At 39.4% G+C, this 19,466-nt stretch overlaps 4 protein-coding genes across 6 annotated transcripts in view, besides 1 other annotated feature; 2 read left to right on the forward strand and 2 right to left on the reverse strand.

Moving 5' to 3' along the window:
• rdx (roadkill) overlaps positions 1 to 14,741 on the reverse strand; it is a 64,997-nt gene extending 50,256 nt beyond the window's left edge. Inside the window, exons 1-2 of one of the 2 annotated variants that reach the window (NM_142068.2) lie at positions 8,523 to 8,646; positions 6,330 to 6,578 (exon numbers count right to left, since the gene is read on the reverse strand). In NM_142068.2, coding sequence (NP_650325.1) covers positions 6,330 to 6,343 — 14 coding nt within the window. In that variant the 5' untranslated portion in view covers positions 6,344 to 6,578; positions 8,523 to 8,646. Of the gene's footprint in view, positions 1 to 6,329; positions 6,579 to 8,522; positions 8,647 to 9,561; positions 9,629 to 14,256 lie in introns of those variants that run through there. The other variant, NM_169566.2, reaches the window with a different exon arrangement.
• Positions 4,386 to 6,147: a mobile genetic element.
• Cyp6d5 (Cytochrome P450 6d5) lies at positions 11,912 to 14,167 on the forward strand. Its single transcript, NM_142070.3, has 5 exons — positions 11,912 to 12,497; positions 12,816 to 12,968; positions 13,038 to 13,468; positions 13,560 to 13,808; positions 13,947 to 14,167. The coding sequence occupies exons 1-5, from the start codon at positions 11,968 to 11,970 to the stop codon at positions 14,108 to 14,110; spliced, it is 1,527 nt and encodes a 508-aa protein (NP_650327.1). The 5' UTR covers positions 11,912 to 11,967; the 3' UTR covers positions 14,111 to 14,167.
• Positions 14,742 to 15,054: 313 nt separating the features above from the next.
• CG3061 (uncharacterized protein) lies at positions 15,055 to 17,725 on the forward strand. Its single transcript, NM_142071.3, has 6 exons — positions 15,055 to 15,506; positions 15,951 to 16,125; positions 16,190 to 16,604; positions 16,671 to 16,783; positions 16,846 to 17,009; positions 17,064 to 17,725. The coding sequence occupies exons 1-6, from the start codon at positions 15,374 to 15,376 to the stop codon at positions 17,174 to 17,176; spliced, it is 1,113 nt and encodes a 370-aa protein (NP_650328.1). The 5' UTR covers positions 15,055 to 15,373; the 3' UTR covers positions 17,177 to 17,725.
• Positions 17,702 to 19,082, reverse strand: CG9922 (uncharacterized protein). Of its 2 annotated transcripts, none has more exons than NM_001275627.1 (4): positions 18,508 to 19,082; positions 18,305 to 18,366; positions 18,128 to 18,235; positions 17,702 to 17,962 (listed from the first exon to the last, which is right to left on the reverse strand). In NM_001275627.1, exons 1-4 carry the CDS (start codon positions 18,611 to 18,613, stop codon positions 17,864 to 17,866), a joined length of 375 nt encoding a protein of 124 aa, NP_001262556.1. In that variant the 5' UTR covers positions 18,614 to 19,082; the 3' UTR covers positions 17,702 to 17,863. The 2 variants fall into 2 exon arrangements, with proteins under 2 accessions (NP_001262556.1, NP_650329.1); NM_142072.3 differs by having other exon boundaries at positions 18,508 to 18,702.
• Positions 19,083 to 19,466: the final 384 nt, after the last annotated feature.

A 19,466-nucleotide genomic window follows, 5' to 3' on the forward strand; every position in this document is an offset into this window, starting at 1 on the left:
TGATTTGAAGTCAGAAATATTTAACATATTAAATATTAAATATTACATTTTCCACTTATTTGGCAGCAATGATATCCAGTTTGAGAAAGGGCATCGCTCAGGGATGTCGGCCTCTAAAATAATGAGTTTTTTTTTTCTCAAGTGCGAGAAGATTACAACCAATAAAAGAATCTTGGCCAAGCAATTGAAGGCGTTGCATTTTGTGGCGAAATGCGTGCGATGTTTCTTTGGCGCTCGAGTTTTTGATTTTTTTGTTGTTTATGTATATATTTTGGTCGCTGAGAAGACAAGCCCCCCACCCTCGGCAGCGACGTGGGCAGAGGTGGGAGCAGAGCGACAGAGGCGTCGGCAGAGCAGCAGCATGTAAGTTGTACACGATAAATGAGAAATGAGGTTACCTACTTTTTAAGAAGGTCAATACGACCCAAAACAAATGAGCGAGGCAACGCCAGGCAGCGACGTCGGCAGAGCCTGATGCAGCAGAGCGAGAGAGAGAGAGAGAGAGAGAGAGAGAGAGAGAGAGAGGGCGAGAGAGAACCAACAGCAGCAGAGCTAGGGAGAGAGCGAGAGCGTAGCATAGCACAAACATTACAGCAAACGTTTTCAATGAAAACAAAAGTAGTACACGCTGCCGGCAGCGACGTCGACGTCGCTGTCCGCGTTGGCGGCATGTAAGTAGTGTCCAAATCCAAAGTTGGTGACGAATTCGGGGCTAAGATTTCGATTTCTGTGGCCACATGCGAGGGCGACTGCGCAGCCAGCGTTGCGAGGGCGCGGCCAAGGTGCACTGTAGAAAAAAAGGATGACCAGCGCACCAACTATATTGCGATATGAAGTATCTAAAGATCTTCTTCAGATTAAAAGAAACGGTAATATTTTAATTACGGTAAGCTATGGAGACTTACAAAGAAAAGTTTTTAATGACTACAATAAAGCTGGTTATAAAACACTATTTAATATATTTTAAAAATAATTATATTATAATATATTTCTATTTCTTTTTGGTTACAAAAGAAACAAATTTTTCTACATTTTTCCATTATTATTAGGCATTCCATGGCATTTTATAGGCCTGATTCAGACATTATTTTGTAACGAAAAGATTGGCACCTCAGCTGACACCTCCAAAGCAACCGACCGACCGCTTGTGCTTGTAACGAGGCTAAATCGGAGCAGAGGCCGGGCAGCTACGTCGACGGCGACTGCGACGCTTTGGTATCGAGCACGCCGCCAACGCTTTTTAGCTTTTTTTTTAGCTGCATTTTTGTCGCTGAGCAGCGCTGCCGTCGCTCTGCTGCAGCGCTGTCGACGCTCTGCTCGGCTGCGTTGTTTTGCTTTTTTGCTTTTAGCCTCCACCTCCTTTCGACTGTGTGCATTGTTTCGTCGCGTTTTGTTGTAAACATTTCTGTTTGTTGTTTCGCATTCGAATGTTTGAATGCGATTGCGGATTGCGAATTGCGGGCGAGAAGAGAATGAAGTGCTGTAATTGAGATTGGTTGCGATTGGGGCGCTTAGGCAAATCCAAATTAGAGGCTAAATGAAGGCGACTAATAATTGACCTATTACAAATTCGATTATAATAAAAATAATATATCTGTATCATTTACATTTCATTTCTTTCCATCCGTTGCTTTCGAGCTTAAAAACTAACAAACTATCAGAAACTTAAAATACACATGTTTTCAATACTCCATTCAACTTTGAAACGTAAGCATAAATATATCTCATTTTGTCAGCCTTCAAATGCCAATAAATATCAGGGTCATTTAAATTTGGTTCTACCAATGTTTCAAACAACAGCCAGCTATAATATTGTGTATTTCATTGTTCATTTCTGATTAAAGGCAACATAAATCCCAATGCAAAACTACAATTGAAATGCGATGATTTGCCATCGGACTGTCACTGATAATGTAACGTTATGATAGCTCTGTCGAGGTTCTTGACAAAATTGGGTTAAGCGCTATAAATGTATCTGTATCTGCATCTGCTTCTGCATGAGAATCCATTAATTTCGCCTCGACCCATATCACATCAAAATACCCTTGGTACGGTTAACCAATTAGGCTGTCAGTTGATAGGCCTACAAAGTATGTTGTTCATATGTATATGGCCAACAAATTTTGAATCAATAAGTTAGTTAGGTTCCCTTCCACCCACAAAAACACTCACACCTCTCCGTTTCGAGTCCATGTGAGTGTTAGCCAGTTATGAAGGCATGAGGGTCAATGATTGTAGCTTCGTTGCGGGTGGCTGACAACAACAGCCACAACAACCTTAGATACACGCATACACGCATACACGCACACACGCACACACACACGCGCACAGAGGCGACAACACCCACACAGTTACACTTGAATTGTGTCATTGTTATCGGGCGCGGAATCGTGAGTTTTGTGGCATGAACATTGAAATGAAATCATGTCATCGATATAAATATAGAACGCGAATGTTTCGGGCTCTTTTCACTACGCTCTCTACCCTTTATCAATCGGAAACGACAGAGCTTGAGGGTCTCGGCCCGAATGAAAATTATGGATTGGCCTATTAGGGAAAAACCTTCACTCTCAGTGACCACATTGATTTCCCCCATCCCCAGTCGATCTGATAAAACCATGGGACCTTAAAAGCTCTTCAACAGGTTCGCCATCAACTCACACAGTCTGCCTGTCAATCTCAGTGTCACAAATGCGACAAACTCAAAGAACCTTGAATGCCGAACGGCATATTGAATGTGTCAGAAAACGGTATTGGGCAATATTTGGAAAATGTCATCTTTTGATCGGTGAAATTCCTGAGCAAAGCCAATTGTTGGGCAACTTGAAATTAAGATATAGAAATTGGTTGGCCTTTCAAGGATGTTGTTGGAATTCAAAGACTATATAATAATATAATAACTTTTTTTATTAAAATTTGTAAACTTATCACTAGGAAATCGTATGAATTATGAATTCGAATTGCAATATGCATAATAATAGGGTATAATTTGTTCACTGTGCTAGCAAATGCAAAGAACTTCCACTTGATTATGAATATAGATACATTACTACAGTAACTACAGAGTCAACTTAAATTGCCCTCATATGCCTGGTACCGCAAAGGTTTTCACATTGAAACATTATCAAATGTAATTACGCAAAATCATAGAGCAAAACGACCTTATCGCACAAATTGAAACAGCAATAGCAATAGCAAAACGCTTTTGTAACCCATGATTACATCAAACAAACGGGCACACATACAAACACACTCGAAGGCAGAGGCATGTAATTGTAATTACAAATGGAAACACCTTCGCACAAAATAGAAAAATTGAAGAAAAAAAAACCTAAGTACAAAACAACTACAAAGAGCTTGCACACACTTCCTCATAGACAATTAGAAAAAAATAGCTTAAGCTACAACAATTGAAATAACCCGTTACAAAAACAAAACATAAACAAAGTGAGAGAGGAATTACTATAGTGCACATGTGCGCCCTGCTTCTTCTTCCTCTCGCGCTCTCGCTCCCACCCGCAGCAAATTCACCTTCGGTCAAATGAATTAAAATGAATTAGCACGAGGCTTACATGCTCACTTGCTCTCACGCCCATTTTTCCTCTCCCCCTCTCTTTCGCAGAGCAAAAGATCACTCAAATCCATTGCCCACTTTCTCTCTATAAATAGTGAAAATAGGGAATTCAATGCTTAAAACATTTGGAAATTCGAATCCGTGAAAGTAAAGCGCTAGTAAAGGGCCAATTTTGCCTCTCACTCACTTCACCTCCCACAGCTCTTTAACAGTAATTGTATATAACTCTTTCTCTCTCTGTCTCTTTATGATAAAAGGGTTACACATTACAATTACGCCAGCTTCTACACAGAAGATAGAAGAATGATATTAACCCTTTTTAACTTTATTGAACAGTTATATCCCTTAACAATATTTTTTACTTTCTGTGCATATGTATGTTCAACTTTTTCATACTCTGAATGCATTTCCATTATTTTCCTCGTATTTCATTACACTTTTCAAAAGCGAGGGGTCAGGCGATATTTATCTGCCATATGGTTTGCACTTGACTATAACGGTAATTACATCTAGGCACGGCATTGCCCCTGAATTTTAATGCAATGCACACACACGAGCGCATCAAATGTTGCACATTTCGTTTGATTGTTTCCTCGATTTCGCGCACTCGCCTTGCATTTTGTTATTGTGGATGTGTTTTTCATAGCTTAACGGTAATCACCATTTGCGACGACATTGAATTTTCGTTACTAGCGTGGGCATCACTAATTGGTCGGTAAAGATCATCGAAACCCATGGATGTCTTGACATTTCCTGGGCAATTTTATGACTATGCAACTGGGTTTGTTTATAGTATAGTATAGTATACATACAGTTTGTCAAGAAACTGTTTACACACTGTAAAATAAGTTGACTTTTTGACTTTAAAGCTAAAAATAAAGGGTTTTTTGCTTAATTAAACGCAATTTTTTTATAAAATATTATTAAACAATATTTATTTTACTTATAAATCAAAAAACAAATTAAAAATATTAAATATACAAGAAAATAAACAACAAATTCCAAGTTTACACACTTTTGAGACTGTCAAGAAACTCTTTACATAAAACACTAAATCGAAGTTTAATCCTAAATTTTTTAATTATTTTATTAAAATTTTAAAAGTTTTGGTATGTAGTATGTTCCCCATTGGCTTTAGCTACAAGTTGAAGCCTTTTTTTCATGGATTGGACAAGTTTTTGCAGGTCATATTCAAACGGGATCTTTTCACACTCTTCGACTATTACAGTCATAAGCTGTTGTTGTGTTTTAGGTCCCTTTTTGCCACTTTCTTCTTTAAGTAGGTCCACAAATTTTCAATGGGGTTCAGATCAGGACTCTGAGGGGGCGTATCGATCACTTTACCACAGTTATTAAGGCGCCAGGTGCGTACATTGCACTCTTTATGTTTCTGATCATGTCCTGGTAAAACTTAAAATTTGGCTTGTTGTTGCTAACCAGACTAATTTTTTCTACACTGGCCTTCAAATTTGTTTTCTAACATTTCTAGATATTGCACGGCATTTATTGTGCTCTCAATTAAGGCTAGTTTTCCCACTCCACGGCTGGTGATACAGCCCCACACCATCAGTGACATTTTTCCAAATTTTATCGTTGGAATGATATTTTGTTTTTCTAGCGCACTCAACGGTTTGCGCCATACTCTGCTTGGCCCGTCGTTATAAAAGAGCATCATTTTTGTTTCGTCACCAAATATGACGTCATCCCAGTACTCTTCCGCATGATCCATCATGCTCACAGCGAATAAATGACGCTTTTCAATATTGGCATCTGACAGCAAAGGGTTTTTCCTTGCAACTCTTGAAGAGTACCTATGGCGTAGGATGACTTGGAGCACAGTTTCGTGTGACACAGCTAGGTGACATTCTTGCCTGATATCCAGAGCAAGTGATCTGACCGAGATTCGGGGGTTCGCAATCACTATTCGCATAATAAAGCGGTCTACACGCTTTTTAATTTTAATTTTCCGCCCACCACCACTCTTAGGTTCAAGCCTGCCCTCTTTTTCCGAACCTTTTAAAACATTGTAGACGGTCTTACGGGATACAGGATACATTTATACTAATTCTGGAAAAGATTTTCCCAACTGGTGGTTATAGTTTATTAATTGGGTAACTTCAAAAGTTAATCTCTTTCCAGGCATTTTATTAAATTTAATAATTCGCTTTAAGCACGTTTGATCAGCAAAATTTCACAAGCAAAGTCAACAAAATTTCAATAGAAGCGTTGTAAAAAGCAATGCAAAGCCAACAATAACGGAAAAATCGAGTTCGTTCTAAGAAAAAGAACAAAACAAAGTAGGAAAACAAAATGTGTAAAGAGTTTCTTGACAGTCTCAAAAGTGTGTAAACTTGGAATTTGTTGTTTATTTTCTTGTATATTTAATATTTTTAATTTGTTTTTTGATTTATAAGTAAAATAAATATTGTTTAATTATATTTTATTTTATTATTATTATTTTATTTATTATTTTATTAAATTGCGTTTAATTAAGCAAAAAACCCTTTATTTTTAGCTTTAAAGTCAAAAATTCAACTTATTTCACAGTGTGTAAACAGTTTCTTGACAAACTGTATATGTATCTATAGGATCCCACATAAATATCAATGTTATATCTTCGAGAGTTACGGAGTCCTTTATCCATAAAACTGCTGTAAGCTTTTAGAGATTTACGGATTAAATGAATTAAATGAATTCCCTTAACATGATTTCAAAAAATGTAATCTAAATGCAGTTATCGAATGGTAGTTCTTACCTGGCTAGAGCCATTCTAACATGAGATAGCCCTCCGAGAGGCAGCGCCAGGGTATCCACTTTGAAGGTTTTACTTCTACAACTTCCCACACGGAACTCAAATGGAAAATCAAAACGTTTGCTTTGAGTTTTCCAAGTTGACGATGACTTCGTTTTATTGATTTACTAAATTATAGATAGTTCTTGTTTTTGGCACTTTTCAAAGATCTTTTATTAATTGTTAGCACATCAACGTCATCTTGCTTTTAAGCTGTGTAATTCAAAGGTAATTTAATGAGGATCAATACAAAGCGTAAGACTTTGCGTTTGGAGTTTCAATAACAACAACAGCACGCCTTGAAATATGCACTTTTTGCTTTGTATCGAACACCTCTGACAACAAAGAATACCAAGAAATGGCACATCAATTTTATCACATTCAATTGCGAGGCGAACGTGTGAGACCATATAATGACCAAGTTCGGTACAATCCGTCGTATACGTGATATTTGCACGCGAAATTATCAAAAAAAAAGTCAAACAGCTCACAAATATCATCGCGTCCCTCTCACTCTCACTCGCACCGACTCACCGAAAGAGAAGGGTGAAAAAACCAGAGTACCATGTTCAATGCCAAATCAAAATAAAAATAAAGCCAGCAACAAAAGATACTGAAACAATATCAAAATAAAAAAATAAAAACTGATTCATTTTATCAGCAGAATTTCGTGTGATAAGCTAAATTAAACAAAGACCATTGTATGGAGATAGCTCTGCCTCTTTCACTCGCTATGCGTTTGTCTCTTTCGCGGCACTTGCACATGGCTTGCCGGCATTAAAAAACGCTCAGCCTCGGCCAAATAGTAATGAAATCAATAAATACGAAAAAATACAAAACTACGAATGAAGAAACGAAGAAGAGCAATGCTTCCGCAGCTGGCCGGCAAAATAAATCAGTGCAAAAGCAGCATTGGAGGTCACCACTGACGCCCCAAGTCGCTGGTAGAAGAAGAGACCCTCGGCAGAAGATTCTTCTGCTGCTCTAAGAAGGGGCGCTCTCCAAAAACTACAGCGAGAAAGACGGTGATATGAGAGCAAGCATGATGGATGGAGAAACTAAATTAAATAAAACAAAAACCACACACTAAATTCCATTCCATAGTCATGAGCGTACAAGGTTCTTCCTATATCGCTCGATTCCACTTTTATACATACAAAAAACCATATAGAAAAAAAAAATAAAGAAAGAAAACCAAAAAGCTCACAACCTGCGCAAGTGAAAAAGCTACCATTTTGTGTTTGCAAAGACACAAAAAAAGCTGCGCCGGCGTTTGCTCGCTGACCTCAGCTGCTTATTTACCGCAAGTGCAAGCGAGATGGCTGCTAGAGAAGAGCGAGAGGGAGGGAGTGAGGGCGAACAAAGTTCTCTCATTTATAAACAATAAACAAAAATATTGGACAGGGGGCAGCACATGTTTTTAATTGAACTGCACGAACGGAAAAGCTTATGCACGTTCAAACATGTGTAGTACACCCAAGCTAGCCTTCTCTTTCTCGCTGCTTTGAAAATGTCAATGCTATTTCGGTAATATTTTTTTTGTTTCGACTTTTCCTGCCCATCTGGCAACGCTGCCGCTTGGAAAGCTTTGTTTTTTAAACATATACCAGTTAATAAAAATTTAATCAAATTCGATTTCGGCATTATAAACATGTGATTTGCGTCACAATCAAAAGAAAGAGAGAGTGGGCTACTTAGGGGTGGTGCGAAAGAGAGGAGGGGGGGCCGTGTGGTAGAACAAGAACGAGAAAGCGATAGCCCGTGCCGGGTGCTAAAAAGCCGACTCTACTCGAATATATAGAAAAAGTTGCCTTGCTTTTTAGCTTCTTTGCTCGCTTTATTCTCGAGTTTCGAGCTTGAGGCTGGGTCTATTTCCATATAGCTGTGTATATACATAGCCTAAAACATTTCGAAGGGCGTTAGATTGAGGAAGTTGTTAAGGCCTGTCGTTGTTGTCTTGTTGAGTTTGCCAAAGCTCTTTTGTCATTCACTTTGTGTGTTTAATTGCGCGTGTTTTTGAACTCCGAAAAATGTTAATACATTTTAAGGTTTACGGCTTTTGGATTAAGGTCACTCGTTTAAGCTGCACGATATTCGAGAAAACTGCCGTTTTTCGTCAACTTAAAAATTCTCGACACTCTCTTGGTTACGCCTGACCATTTACCGTTGCGAATTGTGGGTGTTAAAGCGGAAAATCGGTTAGCAACACAGATGTGAATTATTTTTCCGAGGAAAGCACACACAAACTACTACTCGCTACGCGCAGCAGCTGACGACTGAAGAGCTTTTTTCTTAATATATATTTTTTTGTTTTGCTTCGCATTGTGTGTTTGTTTTGCTTTTGCCGAAAAGCTTCGGAGAGCACGAAACGGAGCTTTGGAATCCAGCATTTTTTGAGAGCGAAGAACCGCAGTTCGAACTACAAATGAGATGTTCTCAAAAAGTAGCTACATCTCATAATGGAATTTGGTAGAAAAAGATAAGATACAAATATAGTAGAAGTTTTGTGCAAACCACTCTACCCAAATTACAAACAAAAATTTTCCAGTTCTCATTCTTATTTAATTGGTTTTTAGTTTTTAAATTATCCTATTAGATCTAGTTAGAATATGTATTGCGCTCTTTTGGGCATCTAAGAAAAGGATATCTAATTGGATTTCACTTGTTTTGAGATACAAAAATTCAAAAAGTTGCATACATTTGGGCAGCAAGAAAAGAGATTTCAAATGGGATTGCAGTAACACTTGAATCCAATTAGAAAATAAATACTGTTTACTTTGATTTTGATTAACTAAAATAAGAGTGGTTTAAATGTTTCATATTATCTAGGCTAAATTAGCCTTAGGTTCTATGTAGCTCATTTTATAAACTTTTTGAACTAAGATCCTACTAAGATTTAGCTAGGATTTAGCTAGTAAAAGGCCAAGTCAACAACTCTCTGCAGAACAATGCTGAAAGCTCCATGCGGTGGCTGCCGACTATCAAGGCCCTTATCAAGGCTATTTAAGGGTGAGCAAGTCAGCAGCTTAAGAGATAAGATAGAGAGAGAGAGAGAGAGAGAGAGAGGGAAAGCTAATCCTCCGGAATTAATGACTTAATAATTGCCGATGGCACTGTGTTCAATTGAAAACATTGCCAACCACTGACCGCACCAGTAATCCCGATTTAATTGCAGAGATCTTGTAAATAAACTCACCTTGTTTAAGTTATTACTGCTGTTCCTTCCTGTAATTTACAAGCCAAAGCCAAGCGAGTCAAGATTTCTGGAAAAGGCAAGAAATGCATTAATGTTGACAATTATATACGAATTAATTTAATGATGTTAATAAATTTCGTGCAACAAATAAAACGAACTTGTTTAAATCTGGTTTTGATTGGTTGGTAACAACTGAGAGCAAGTCAATAGAATCAAATGGTTCTTCCACTCGCAAACAACAAAAAACGAAAACAATCAATTTGTATTAAAATAAACTCAATGATTTTGTTTAGACTGATTTTTGTTTCTTATTAAAACTGACAATATTAGATACAAATCATCCATTTTTTAGCGCTGCTGTAATTGTATTTTTGAAATTATTTGCATACACCCAATGAATTTCAGAAACAAAAACCCCATATATAAGAACCAAAATACACGAATCGGTTCAACGTCTTCGACTTCGTATGCCGCATGCTGTTGTTGTCTTTATATCATTGTTGTTTTTATTGTTGTTTCCATTGTGCGCGTACTGCTTACATACATACTTAACCAAAGTCGTTGCCACTCGCTGCACAAAAACAACAACGGCAACAACGTGGCGGAGAGCAACAACAAATTACTTTGACAGCACAAAGTTCTCAAGTGAACAACCTGAACATCGAAGAGCGACTACCATAAACGTCAAAGTCAACAAAGCGGGTCAAAACAGGCGGTAAAGACAAGCGGAAAGTTTTTGGGGCGGAGAGAGTTTGGCTATTTGTAGGGATACAATATGTGCAAGTCACAGGTTCTTCAGAGCATTGGGTATAGCCCCTGGGCCTAGGTCAATCCGATTCGGAACACCCAGCAAACTATATCACATTGCCACAGCGCCTGATAAGGAAACCAGTTATCTGCTTCATTTAAATTGAGTACATCTTTCAAGTATTTGAATGTGATTAAAACCAGTCTTTAAGCAACATTTATAAATAGAAACTAATTTTGATATGAATTATAAAACAATCAATAGACATGATTAACATGAAGTTACTGAAGATCTGGTACCTTGTGCAGTTTGTTATAATGTGCAGTTTCCAATCTAACTACTAATTTATCTACTAATATAAATTTTTCAGGGACTGCAAATACCCAGTTCTTGCAATCCTGAAAATATCATAATAATCTATCTTTTAGGTAGCCACCTTTATTTCGAGAAATTTTACATTTCTATCTACCTGTAGTATGGCAAAAATAACAACCCAACTGCTAGAAAATGCATCGTTAAGAAACCATCACAATATACATTTCTAAAATTATCTGAAAGATAAAATACTGCGTATTTTCCAGCACAGGAAAGGTAGATGTAAAGATCGTCATTGCAAACGTGTAATCAAATTTAAATTTCATACCGACTTATGTATATACTATCTGCAGTTTTAAAAACTAGTTTATATCCATCGAGTATATATGTATCTCCTTTAATTAATCAGAAATGGTACAACAAAATCAATTTGGAGATCCCAGATAAATTATAAACCCTTACTATGAAGATATGTTATAAGTTATTCCATACATACATACGTTATTAACCTGTTTTCGCGGTTTATAAATAGTTGCCTAATTGTTAGTGCTGTATAAGTTTATAATGATTATATGTATACAAAAAACTAGTTATACATATTTACTAATGCGGATATGAATACAATGTTCCTTTACATATGTGAAAAATCGACTGATTAAAACAAAACCAAATCGGCAAAAGGGGTTCCACATAAAAATAACACCATTACTACGACTAAGTGTTATAAATTTTTACGTATACACATCATTAGCAATCTTCTCGGGAATTAAAATAGTTGTATAACCGTTGAGATGAATAAGAGTTATGTGTATGTGTAAGTGATTGGCACAAGTGACATTATAAATTCCTTAGATGTAGTCAGTGTAGATCAATGCATGTAAAGTTCCTCAATTCCGATACGCCATCAAGAATATATGTATAGAAAGAAAAGTACTCCATCATTATCTCGAAACGATTTGCCGTATCGCCAGCGCAACGTTGGCTAGATGGGTCAAAAGAAAATGCTACCTACCAATATAATAACGATTTGTCGGCACTTTTTTGCCGCCCGCTGAGAACTAGAAACTTGTCGTGTCACACTGAGAAAGCATTGTACGATAATCTCATTGCGAGGAATCCTCCAGCCAACAGCAAACATATATACTGATCGAGCTACACTATAAGGGAATCGCTCGACTCGAGTGGATTTGTTTACGCCCGAGCCCAAAGATACGGTAATCACCCCAGCGATATGGCGAAATTGTTTGCCAACCTAACGACTATAAATCGGCAGTGGACTACGACTAGTCAGTTGCGTTGTAGACCGCTAGAAGTGCGGACATAGTAAACAGTATAGATTCAATATGATCGGAATATATTTGCTGATCGCTGCAGTCACGCTGCTATATGTCTATCTCAAGTGGACATTTAGCTACTGGGATCGCAAGGGATTCCCATCGACGGGAGTGAGCATACCGTTCGGTGCCCTGGAATCCGTGACAAAGGGAAAGCGATCCTTCGGTATGGCCATATACGATATGTACAAGTCGACAAAGGAACCGGTGATCGGTTTGTATCTCACATTGAGACCGGCACTTCTCGTCCGAGATGCCCAACTGGCCCACGATGTGTTGGTCAAGGATTTTGCCAGTTTTCACGATCGTGGCGTGTATGTGGATGAAAAGAACGATCCCATGTCCGCGAGTTTGTTCCAAATGGAAGGAGCCAGCTGGCGGGCCTTGCGCAACAAGCTGACGCCCTCATTCACATCCGGCAAACTGAAGGCCATGTTCGAGACCTCAGATTCGGTTGGAGACAAGTTGGTGGACAGCATTAGGAAGCAACTGCCTGCGAACGGCGCCAAGGAGCTGGAACTCAAGAAGCTAATGGCTACGTAAGTTGAAGCGATTAGATTAGCAAATATCAATTGCGTTGCAATAATGTAGCTAATTATTTGAGTTTTACAAATACTAAACTTATTTTTTGAACAACCAATTCACAGTTTCAGACTGCGATGCGATTATAAATCATGTCATTTCATCCGAACTGAGAACTTGCAATAGTTTTGCTGTCTTATGAAAAAAATGAACATACTAAACTAATGTAACGTAACGCATTCGAAATTTATGGCCGTTGTTAATTGTATTTAAACAGATACCCCTTATCTGATAAACAAACTAATGAAGTGTACTTCATTTATTTCTTTTGTTAGATACGCCATCGACATTATTGCCACGACTATTTTTGGACTGGATGTTGATAGCTTTGCGGATCCCAACAACGAATTCCAGATTATTAGCAAAAAAGTGAATCGTAACAACATTGAAGATATTATTCGTGGAACATCTAGTTTCCTGTATCCCGGGTAAGTTGAAGGTGGACTTTATAGACTTTATAATTAAACATAAAACCTATATCTTTCAACCATTTGCAGGCTGGAGAAATTCTTTGTGAAAATCGGCTGGAAACAGGAGGCCACCGAAAGAATGCGCGAGTTGTCCAATCGAACCGTCGATCTCAGGGAACAGAACAATATAGTTCGCAAGGATCTGCTGCAACTTCTGCTGCAGCTGCGGAATCAGGGAAAGATCAATACCGATGACAATATTTGGTCGGCGGAAAGCACTAAGAATGGTGTTAAGTCCATGTCCAAGGACTTGATTGCCGGCCAGCTATTCCTCTTCTATGTTGCCGGTTATGAGACGACAGCTTCTACAACATCCTTTACCCTATACGAGCTAACCCAAAATCCTGAAGTGATGGAAAAGGCTAAGGAGGATGTTCGCAGTGCCATCGAAAAGCATGGCGGAAAGCTGACATACGACGCCATCTCGGACATGAAGTATCTGGAGGCGTGTATACTCGGTAAGTTTTGATGGGAATATATGGCAGTTCTTTCATATATATTTTCCATATTTTTTTTATAAATGGTTTAATATTGTATACTTTCTAACAGAGACTGCTCGCAAATATCCCGCTCTGCCACTGCTGAATAGAATCTGCACCAAGGACTATCCTGTGCCCGATAGCAAACTTGTGATCCAAAAGGGTACTCCCATCATAATCTCCCTCATCGGAATGCACCGCGATGAGGAGTACTTCCCCGATCCGCTTGCCTACAAACCGGAACGGTATCTGGAGAATGGTAAAGACTACACCCAGGCGGCCTATTTGCCATTCGGCGAGGGACCCAGGATGTGTATCGGTAAGAAGAAAGGTTCCACATGAACAGGGTGAAATGGGAGTTTGAATACTTCAGATAAGTAATACTCAAATCCACTATATCCCACCGATCTCTTTCCAATTGCCCATGGAAACTAAGAAATTTCCGTCTATTTTCCAGGCGCCCGCATGGGAAAGGTGAATGTGAAGATAGCGATTGCCAAGGTTTTGTCGAACTTCGATCTGGAGATCCGGAAGGAAAAGTGTGAGATTGAGTTCGGCGTGTATGGAATACCGCTGATGCCCAAATCAGGTGTTCCCGTGCGTCTGTCTCTCAAAAAGTAGCTCCTAGTCTTGTAATTAAACCATGTAAACCGTATAATAAACGTGCAATTTGTAATGAAAATATGGACAAACATATCAATTGGATGCACTTCTCCCTCACACAGTTACACGCACACACACAAACACAGGCACACGGGCGTACGCACCTTTGTAAATGTAAATAGTTTCTCGTTCTCCGCTTTACATAAGTCGCCCTATTTACTCGAAATTGGGGGGATTCTGAGTAAACTTTGGCTCAGCGAATATTTATTCGCATATGATCTGAATCTCCATATGGCCGGGAAATGCACTTTTTCCAGCTATGACAACACAATATGGCCGAAAAAATACTCTTTCACTTTTTCCAGGCCAAGTTGTGTGAACTGCGCCACACACACGCACATACACACACACACGAGAGCGCACGCACTGGGGACACGCACACTGTCGCACTCGCGGCGATGACGTTTTCGGCCGCAATGCACCTAATTAACGGATATTTTTGCATCTAATTCGATTGCACTCGTTCGGCGGCGACCCTTGGCTATTAGTTTGCAAATTTCCAAGTAAATACGACGAATTTGGCGAATCAGCGAATCACTCGCTTCCCATGCTGCGGCACACACTCACACGCTACCACCCACACGAACGCATACATATGTTTGTCGCCGGCGGTCCGGCAACGCTGCGGCAATGCAACTCTGCCTGGCCACTTGGCTAATTTTGGCTATTTACCAGCCAACTACTTTATAGCTAGCTGCTTATATATTTTCTTTTTGATTGTTCCAGTTTAATAATAATAATATAATACAATTATATTTAGAAATTTAAATTTTTCATAAATTGTTTTAAATATGCTTACGATTTTTATTCTTATTTATTTCTTAAAATATTAGGTGACTGGATTTTAGCAATAAAAACAAGCTATATAATAGCACAGCCTGCATATGAAAGCATCTCTGCTCGTGTTTTTTGCCTTGACTGGGTGGCAACTCCCTTGTTTTTCTCGGCTGACGAAAAATTTGACCGAAATAAATCAATTAAATTGAAAGTGTAGTGAAAAGCAAATTCACAGTGAAAAAGGTGCAAGGTGGGAGGCTAAAAAAAGCCGTGTTTAACAAGGCTTTTCGAGCCCAGAACCCAGCAGGCGTACGTGTGTGTTGGTGCGTAAGCCCATAGACGTCACACGCTCACGCACACAAATAAAGAGAGCGGAGCCTCACTATTTACTTTGATCACCACGTAGTTAACTAGCTAAAACTAGTGATTACGCACTAAGGCGCCATGGACGGAAACAAGGACGAGGCCCAGCGGTGCATCGACTTCGCGGTCCAAGCGCTCGCCGCGGGCAAAATCGAAAAGGCCGAGAAGTTCCTTCTCAAGGCGGAGAGGCTCTTTCCTACGGATAATGCCAAAAGTAAGGATAACAAAGGAAGTAGATCCACTGGATCAACTACGTTCACATTCCCATATCAATTGATGCGATTTAGTTTGGCAAGCATGCTTCCCTTTGCCTTTTAAAAGCGGTTATCTTTGAGGCTTGTTATCAGTAGAAACAACCAAGTTATGTTTGTGTTATGTCGCACCTTTCGTGGGTAAGCCAGGTAGAGTGGTACGATCTTTATCGAATTAGCTTTTAACATACAGCCTTGACGATATTCTAAAGATGAAAAGCAGTAAAGTAATAGTCATTACACAATACAAGAGATGCGTTGCATTCATTATTTTCACAAGAGCATTATTGCAGCACCTTTGTTTTAAAGTCCTTGTAAAACTTAACAACAGATCAACAACATCATGCCACAGCATTAAATGAATATTGACCTTTGACCTGCTGACGTGTTTCTTTTCCATCTTGTAGAGCTACTTGCCCAGTTGAAGAGCACTCCGAGCAACGAAAGCAATGGCAAATCCCGTACAGCGGGTGCCAGCGATGAGAAGGACAGCGGGCCGAGGAAACGTGTGAACTCGGATTCCCGTTCCAGTGCCCCAGATTACACCAAAGATCAGTTGGAAGCTGTGCGAAAGGTCAAAACGTAGGTACCACTCTATATAGCCAGCCTTTCACATTACTAATTGCATTTGTGCATTTGGTATTAGATGTAAGGACTACTACGAAGTACTGGGCGTTAGCAAGACGGCCACTGATTCGGAGATCAAAAAGGCCTACAAGAAGCTAGCTCTGCAATTGCATCCCGACAAGAATAAGGCTCCTGGTGCGGTGGAGGCTTTCAAGGCTCTCGGCAATGCTGCTGGCGTACTTACGGATGCCGAAAAGCGCAAGAACTACGATCTGTATGGCATCAATGAGTCGCACAATGGTCACGGCAACAATGGTGGCGGACACCATGGACACGGGCAATACTACAACAACGAGTATGGATATTCGCGTGGATTCCAGGCTGACATCAGTGCCGAGGAGCTGTTCAACATGTTCTTCAACGGCGGATTCCCACAGCAGAATGTCCATATGCGGCAGCAGCGACGTCGTCAGCAGGCTCGCGAGGATCGAGAAGTAAGTGTACCGAGTCGAAATCATTTGTGCACATTATAAACGACTGCCTTTTATCTCCATATCAAGGGTAACAACTCTTCGGCCTTGGTAAACTTGCTGCCCATCGTGCTGCTCATTGGACTCTCCATGATGTCGTCCTTCTTCATCTCGGACCCAATGTACAGCTTGACGCCCTCTCAGTAAGCAAACCAAATTAAAAATTAGCTTAGCACTAATGTGGATTCATTTCTCTAATCCGCAGTAAATATTCGGTGAAGCGTGAGACGAACTCCCTGAAGGTACCATACTACGTAAAGGACAACTTCTATTCAGAATATCAGGGATCAGTGGCCCGATTAGAGGAATCCGTGGAAGAGGACTTTGTGAATCATCTAAAACACTCCTGCAGTCGAGAGAGGAATTATCGTAAGTTAGGCAGAGGAACTATACTAAACTGATATTAACATAAACGATTTACAGGCGACTCAATGCTGGCCAAGGCGCGTACCTTTGGCGATCGGGATCTGTACAGAAAGGCGCAGAACATCAATACGCCATCGTGCGAGAATCTGCAAAAGTATTTAATCACATAAATTAGTTAATGCTATCACACGAAAAGCTACTCCTCAAATCCACCACTATTTGAAACCTTAACTGCTGGGTTGTGTAGTTATTGCATATTTTGCTTTAGTTGTTATAAATGAATTTCATTGTCTATTTTGTTTCATAATTTATATGTCTATTTAAATACCTTCCCTCTCTCCCCCAAAAAAAAAAATGAAACGGAATGAAACGTATAGAGCTGCTATGAGGCATCAGGTTTTCCCCAATAACGTTTGGTAGCATTTTCATTTCGTATAGAAAGCAATCGGGCAATATGTGAAAGCGAAGCAAACGCAACTGCCAAAAAGTCATATTTACACGATTTACGAATATAAGTGGGCGGCTGAGACGAAGGACTTTGCGTTTGTTTCATTTAGCAATCGGATACATAAATTATAAACATAAATTATACACGGATACGACGCATCATCACATTTTTCTTAAGGACACGGAACGCATGGGCAGTGGCGATATTCTGAATAAAATTGCAAGTTATTATAACTCCAAAATAAATTCGTTTAGACGATGTAAGCACTCTCACTCATTTGTGGGCTTAAAAGTCTTTTTGTTTTGTATTGTTTTCTTCGCTAGAGTTTATAAATGTACAAATAAAGCAGTGTGTTGTTACGCTACATAAAAGAAACAGACGGCGGATTGCTTCGGATTCCACGAGCACCTCAATTGCTGATGATGGCTTCCAAGGCGGCCACCACATCGCCGCTCTGCTCGCGGAGCACTTTCTCGGCATGCGCCTTGCTAACCAGCAGCTCGTTCATCTGAAAGGGCAGAGGGGAAGGAAACCATTACAAAAGGAAGATCGGAAGAAAGTTATCTATGGGAAACCAAAGGAGGAAATCTAAGGGAACTGGAGCTAATGCAATGAACTATATTTGTATCTCTACAATGAAAGGGAATACTTCCTTGTAGTTTCGCATACGTACAATCAGTTCAATGTCCTCCTTCTTGACTTGGACCTTCTGGAGCTCCTTCTCTTTGGCTACTCGCAGTTCGTTCTCCTTGTTACGCTGGTTGCCAAACTGCTCCACGGCCTGTAAATTATAAAAAAAAAGGATGTTGTTAATACAAATATTGCCTTGCTAATAAATATATGAACTTACGCTGGATATATTGTCCGCAGAGATCTCCTTTTCCTCGGCATAATCCGTCACACGTTCCAAATCTAAAAGCAAGATGAAGTTTTAGTATTAATACTCCATATTTATTAAGGATTGGTGCACAATACATGATATTTCATAGATGCCAGTCATTTTTTTGCAATTTTTCAGTGGAATGAGTTGCGGCATGTGAAATATTTATTTACCTGCGGCGCCGTCGTCATGTCGTTTCACATCGGATTTCTTTTGCTTTTTATCCTGCTCGTCATCCTCCACTTCTTCTCTGCCGTTGATTTCCGCTGCTTCCGTCATTTTCAATTGTTTTTTTTTATGTTTAATTCAATAAAAGTTCCGAAATTCTTTGCGATTTCTTCACCTCGTGCGATTAGAGATGGACTACTAGCGATAACACAATCGACATAATTTAACTAATAATCTATGAGTGTTTGCTTGGCTTTTATTGTAATAGTTTTTGAAGTTTTTTATGTAATTTCGAATTTGGAAATTGTGTATTTTCAATATGCACTTAGCGCTGTATTAAATTAATTGCATTTATGCTGCGTGTCAGCGTTGCCACCTGTCTGTTTTTGATCGAAAGCGACAGCCCTGTTTCAAAAGGCGCGCAGTTTGAAAAGTGTGCTTCAACAATTGTACACTTCCAACCAAAGAAACAGTAAAATCATCAAAACGCCAAGAAATAGTGTCATATTGTTAAACAATAAATTAAACGAAGTTGATTTTGACAAGAAAGGCGAGGAGAGGAGAGCAGTTAAAAGTTGACCCCACAAGTTTTAAGCAAAACATTGACACATCTTTCTTTAAATTTAAAGTCAATGCTAAAGTTTTTAACCGCAAAACTAATTAAAAATGTCTAGCACATGCAACGTAAGTAACTGCTTTTGGCGCTTTGCTCGTTTCTTTCGCACATTCCCAATTTTTTTGTGCTGCGGTCGAAATGTTAATTATAAGTTTGATGCTCCGGCTATAATTAGATTTTGAAGCAGTAGAGACATGCATACTTCTCTGCTCTGATGTGCGACATCCTTTTTTTAGTTCAGCTCCCCCGCCGCTCCTCTAGTCCACTGTGTGTGTGTGTCACTGTGTCCTGTGTGTCCTGTTGACATAATCGTTTGCCATCATGATTAATTTAATTGTCACTTTGACG

This window comes from Drosophila melanogaster, chromosome 3R (genome assembly GCF_000001215.4).
Source record: "Drosophila melanogaster chromosome 3R".
Taxonomy (NCBI): domain Eukaryota; kingdom Metazoa; phylum Arthropoda; class Insecta; order Diptera; family Drosophilidae; genus Drosophila; species Drosophila melanogaster.